This window comes from Echinops telfairi, unplaced genomic scaffold (assembly GCF_000313985.2).
Source record: "Echinops telfairi isolate 266 unplaced genomic scaffold, ASM31398v2 ScPeMD7_4048;HRSCAF=4782, whole genome shotgun sequence".
In the NCBI taxonomy this organism is placed as follows: Eukaryota; Metazoa; Chordata; class Mammalia; order Afrosoricida; family Tenrecidae; genus Echinops; species Echinops telfairi.
The window spans coordinates 2,566,170-2,572,612 of record NW_022107947.1 but is presented as its reverse complement, the minus strand read 5'-3'; the positions used below and the strand labels follow the sequence as shown (position 1 = coordinate 2,572,612).

Below are 6,443 nucleotides of genomic sequence, written 5' to 3'. Positions count from 1 at the left end.
GGGAGGGAGGGGAAAAATGAGGACCTAATGTTGGGGGTTTAAGTGGAGAGAAAATGTTTTGAGAATGATGTACAAATGCGCTTTACACAATTGATGTATATGGATTGCGACAACAGTTGTATGAGCCCCTAATAAAATGTTTAAAAAAAAAAAAAGAACACAAGATATGATAGCAAGCATGATGAGTAGAGGAAAAGAGTACATTTGATCTGTGTGTGTGTTTTCTTGGTGGTACATGCATGCATCCTTGAGTGCACAAGTGGAGACACGATTATGGGTAAAACAGTGTACACCATGTTCTTATGTTGTAAAATCAGAAACAACAGCTAAAGAGGGGTCAGGGTGGATTTTGGTTGCAAAATTTTAGATTTTTAAATTCGTGATTTGGGGGGGGGGGGAGTCTCAACTCCCACTTATAAATCCTGACAGAATCAGCACAAATGGATCACTGCCATCTGTGCTTTGTAAATTCCTTTTTTCCTGCCTGTCAGAATGGCGACACAAGCACTAATCTCTGGACAGTCAGACAGGCAGCCCCTCTCTCCTCCTTATCTCCCCTTCCACCCTTCACTTAACAATCTATCAATCAAACCAAAAGCAAGGAAAGGGGCAGGAGCCTGAAGGCTCCTCCAACACTTCAGCTGGCAAGTCAGAGGCCAGGGTGTCAATAACAATTCAGACTACGTCTATCTATATAAGAAAGGGAGGCTAGAACAATCCTGAGGAGAAAACAGGACCAGCAGTTCGGGGGGGACATGGGAGAGGAGGAGGGGAGTGGGGAGCCAACAAACTCAGAGATAAGGGAAAAACAGAGATTAAAATTGATGGCAAGGAAGGCATACAATGCCTGGTGGGGTTTAATCAAGTGCAATATATCTGAGAGGAATTACTGAGAGCCAAATGGAGGGTGAGCATGATAGTGGGATAAGAGGAAGATGAAAGGAAATAGAGGAAAGAAATAGAAGGCAAAGCTATTTATAGAGGTATAGCTATAAGTAGGTATATATGTAAATATATGACTTCATAATGAAAGGGATAGAGGCCAATGTACATATATTTATATGTTAAGTATTAAGATAGCAGACAGACTTTGGGCCTCTACTCAAGGCCTCCCTTAACACAAGAACACTTTGTTCTGATAACCTGGCACTCTTTGATCCTCACCTTCCTGACACAATCGCTGAAGACAAAATGGGTGCATAAGCAAATGTGGTGAAGAGAGCTGATGGTGCCCAGCTATCAAAAGATAAAAGGGTCTAGGGTCTTAAAAGGCTTGAAGTAAAACAAGCAGCCATCTAGCAGGGAAGCAAATAAGCCCACATGGAAAAGCACACCAGCTTGTGTGATCATGAGATGTTGACAGGATCAAGTACAGGTATCGAAAGATCCAAAACAAACGATGTTAATGCGAACAAGGGGGGTTGGAGTGGAGACCCAAAGCTCATCTATAGACAACTGGATATCCCCCCACAGAAGGGTTAAAAGGAAGGGATGATTGGACCAAGGTTCAGTATAGCACCGAGAAAACACATCATTCCTCTAGTTCCTGAATGCTTCCTCCCACCAACTACCATGACCCAGTTCTACCTTGAAAATCTGGCTAGACTAGAGAACACACATTGGCATTGGTACAGACAAGAGCTCTGGACACATGTAATTCAGGGCAGATAAACCCCTCAGGAACAGTAGTGGGCACGGCAATATCATAAGGATAGGGGGATGGTCACAGAGGGGAAAGTGGGAGAAAGGGGGAACCTATCACAAGGCTGGATATATAGCACACACACACACATCCCACAAAAGGGACGAATAACAGAAATGTGGGTAAAGGAAGACAACGGACAGTGTAAGATATGAAATAAAAATAACAATATATAATTGATCAAGGATTCATGAGGATAGGAGAGTGAGGGAGGGAGGAGGGACAAACAGGAGCTTATACCAAGGGTTCAAGCAGAAAATGTTTTGGAAATGATGATGACAACATATGTAAAAATATGCTTGATACAACTGATGTATGGAATGTTATAAGAGCTCTAAGAGCCCCCGATAAAATGATTTTTTTTTTTAATTCAGACCGGCAGCAGTTGCTAAAAGCCATCTCTGGTCTCTTCTAGAACTCTGGAAGCAATGCAATGAGCCCTGCCAAAGAGGTAGGGGTGAGCAAAAGCAGGAGAAAGGAAATCCACATCCTAGGGAGAGAGCAGATTCTCTCAGCCACAGTCTGAGATACTTAAATACTTAACAAGAGGGGTGGGGTGGGGAAGAGCCTAGAGGTAGATACTGTGAATACATGTCACAATTCTACCCTCCACCACAGACTCCACTGCCTTCTATTGAAAGGAAAGACTCCAGTCAAGACACTTCCAAAATTTTATGAGTCTTTCTTCTTTATGATAGTTCCCAACTCTGAGCACACAATTCCTAGATTACATTAAAACCTCTGCTTTTTTGTTTTGGTTTTGCTGGTTGTCTTCACATGGAAGGAACACTCCAAGCCACGTAGGCAATAAACAAGTCCACATCTCAGAAAGAAAATCTTATTAAGAAGTTTTCAAGCTTTTCTTATCAACCATTGTATTAATCATCATTGACTGAGCACCTATGATGCCCCTGCCCCAAGTCCTGGAATCCTGGTTCCTCAAAAGTCATTCCAACAGCGGCAAGGTTTCTAGCTTTCTTTTCTCTAACTTGCCTCTTTCCCTCCTCCATACAAAAAAATGCTCTCTCCCTGTACGCTGTGTTTTTATCTTCCAGCAACTTCATGTACTTAAATAATTCTTTGCATCAGTAGCTAAAAGCCTTATGAAAAGACATCCTTCTGAACCAAATTGTATTTAAACATTTATTTAAATAATTCTTTGTATCAATAGCTAAAGGCTTTATGAAAAGACACCCTTCTGAACCAAACTGTCCAAAAGAGTTGAGGGAGTATAGTAAGCAACTGAAAGACAGGCTTCATTCTTGCAGTAGCATCAAACTACATAACAAGATTTCTGCTTCTAAAAGTATATTCCAGCCATTTTATCCCCCATGCCCCGCTCCCCTCGCCGCCCCCCCCCCATAAAAACAGAAGCCTACTCTCTTTCCTTTTTATTTCATTCCACTGCCCCAGTCTCACAGTCTCTCCGGAAAGCAAGGCTCACAGGATGGCTAAATTATTAAGGGTCAAAACTTCCTGGCACCAAGGTGCATTCTTGTGAATGTACTGCGTCTTTCAGCCCAATTATAACCTGAAGGGTAGCCAACCAACCAGTCCCTATACCTGTGAGAGAGAAAATGGGTTCCATTTGCTTCTCTGCTGGAGACCATCATGGACATTTAAACTTAAATCCAACATGAAACTAAGCTACATTAAATCTTTCACCCACAGACAACCACGGGGCTTAGAAGATTGCAACATGCATCAAGTGTTCTAAACAGAAAGGAAAATGAAGGTCACTTAGAAGAATTGCTTCTCAACACAGGAACTCATCTCTGTAATCTTACCAACAATGATTATAGACATGGGAGTACGGCAAGTGCTTTCTGAAGTCAGATGTGGGGAACAGTTCCAGTGGGGAATAGAACAGAAGCAAGAACTCCTAGGTCTTAGGTCTCTTTAAAACAGTATTATCCATCTGCACCCCAGAGAAAATGTCAACTCACAGCCAACACAAGATGAGTCATGCCAGTAACCAGCTGCAACTTGACTCTGCTGAGGTAGACCATAGCATTTGACACCTAAACACAGGGAATCTCTCTGGCAGCTGCCACTGGGAAAAGGAAACGAACGATTGTGTTATTAGTGGAAGAAAGTCACAGCCCAGTTACCAGAGAAGCCCAGATGTTGCGAAGAAGTACAGATGTGCCAGAAGCTGAGGCCAAAATACCTACAGAAAAGAAAGCACATGCTACTTCTAGAATCCAGGCACTAAAAGGGCACCACCCAAACATACACATCCAGCCCTCTACTTATTAACAATTACATTATGGAAATAGGTATTCCCTGCTGCAGCTGATGTAATTACAGAGAAATCAATTTATACTGCATCTGCTGGGATCAGCTGAGAGCACAGGGTGCGCAGAGCACAGTGCAGAAAATGAAGAGCAATGAACAGCTCATCACCAGGCCAGCCACCTTGCAGGAAAGCTGCTGAAGAGCCTGAGCTGACCCTAGACTCACATCCACCCTGTTCTAGCCTTTTAAGTTCCATTTCCTGAGATGTGAACCAAGATAATCTTCCAAGGAGGGACTCAGACTTAACCTCTCCTGGGTTTGAAGGCAGCTGGCCTCCCAAATCAAGCAGCTGGCAAGGTATCATTACACTATTTGGCAGCTAGTAAATCACCAGGATACTGATTCCCAATTATTCCGAGATACCTGGTCATGAGTTACACCTTTAACAGTCAAAGAATCTCATCCTAAGCCATCTTTTCATAGCACAACGCTAAGTCATACTGCCTAATGAAGTATCTCTGGCACCAAAATGGTATCCTTTTGCTATGTGGTAGTTCTCAAAAGGGCAAAGAAATCAGTGAGACCCACGCAGCCCTGTGCAGCCTGAGTTTCAGAGACCCGGCAAACCACTTAACCCATAAGAATTGTAAACCTATACTTTGTAATTGAGAGGCCAGTTAAGAACGCTAACCACACAAAGATTGGATGCCAACCTTTAGCATCAAGTCCTAGAGTTACACAAAAACAAGCCAGGAGAGTCTCTACTTTGCCTTTAGAAAATTCATTCTATCAAGTAGCTGCCCCTAACAACAGATATCCTCCTCCAAAATGTCTAGTCCTGCTGTTAATGAGTCTGTAGGGAATTCCTTAATTTGGAACAAAACCACATTATCATTACCAGCTGCTCTGACCTCGTAATTGATCATTACCCACAAACTAATGAGCCTTCCACAGAACACACATAGCGGTTAGGCCAGGGCAGTTCTGATTGGCAGTAGGCCGGCAGATCTGTCCACCTCTTACCTTTTCACACTTGACTTTCTTTAGTGGTCGGCATTCATTCTCCCCTTCCTCTGGCTCCGGTTTAGCTCCCAATGGGTTGAGCGCTGCCCCAGGTTCAATAGCTATACTCCCAAGTGGCTCCACAGCTCCTGGATCTACCCCTGCATTTCCATCATACTGAGCACATCGTCCTCCCAAAGGAACTGGCTGAAGGACCCCAGGATCCTTTTCTGAACAAGTCCCCACCGCTTCACTTCTTTCCTTCTTGCTCTTGGATGAGCTGTTCTCCTTCTCCTTTTTGGAGCTGGCTACACTGCGTGATGTCTTAACTGTCTTCTCTGAGCCCTTGGGAACAATGGCAGCAACCAGGCTCCCTGCATTGGCACCATCTCCTGAGCGTCCCTGTACCTCTTTCTTGCTAGCTGCCCCTTCACTTGGCGTGAACAGGGAAGTTCCTGAGCTGGGTTTGCTAGCATCTTTGCCACTCTTACTCCTTTTGGATTTGGATTTGCCTTCCTTCCCTTGAGGACCTGGCACTGGAGTCACAAACTTGATGTTGTCGGGAAGTGTGGCCACAGCATTGGGAGCCGGTATCCCCACCTCCTTTGAGGCTGACATTTCCAGTTTCTGTTGGTCCTTTTCCAGATCGGCGTCCAGATCAATGATGAGATTCCCTACTCCAATGTCCCATTCATCCCCACTGTCGTATGTCTCAACCGGGTTTGCATCCACTCCTTTCCCTCCGGAGGCTCCACTGCTCAAGGACATCTTAGAGTCAATGGCCCACCTCAAGATTCCAGGCTCTTCCTTGCCCCCAGCTTTTCCTAGATTCAGCTTCAGCTACGTTCTCAGACCTGCCACAATGGTCAGTACATGCCCAGTGGACAGCATCATTGCTGGAAAGAGAAAAAGTAAAAAGCTGTTAAAGGAAACAATACAGGCAATAAGACAGCCTAAAATAAACTCTCACAGCCCAAACCCTTTCTATAAGGCTATCACATAACAGACAAGACAAACAGGCTCAACTGTCTTTTTAACCAAGTCACATTCCATCCAGGGAAAAGCTAATTCCCACTCCATCTCCCCAGGGAAGAGAACAATATTTCCAATTGCCCAGTGACTTTGTGGTGAATCTTAACTAGAAGTCCTCTAGAGTTAGTTTCCCATCCTGGAGAGACTTATTTCTAATATCACTGCCAGCTGACAATTCTCCCACAATCAATACAGGTTCCACCATCACACCACAAGTTCACACTCCAGCCCACTGGGCTCGAACCCCATTTCTCTTTCCTGCTTTTTGAGTTATCAGATGCTCAGATTAAGTCCAATCTAAGGCTTTAAAGGCCCTCTACTAACACAGCCTGTCCCAACTACAAGAAGTATAGATTCCTTTTCATTTTACTATTGAGAGAGGGAAAAAATGAATTACTAATCAGAGTAAATAAGAAAAGGCAAAAACAAACCAGAATGGGGGCGGGGGGGGGGTGTTTTACTCCATAAT

General features: G+C 44.0%; 1 protein-coding gene across 1 annotated transcript in view; it reads right to left on the bottom strand.

Moving 5' to 3' along the window:
• Nucleotides 1-5,832, bottom strand: part of ZNF609 (zinc finger protein 609) — a 192,576-nt gene extending 186,744 nt beyond the window's left edge. The window contains 1 exon segment of the mRNA XM_004718062.2: nt 4,964-5,832. Coding sequence (XP_004718119.1) covers nt 4,964-5,710 — 747 coding nt within the window. The 5' untranslated portion in view covers nt 5,711-5,832.
• Nucleotides 5,833-6,443: the final 611 nt, after the last annotated feature.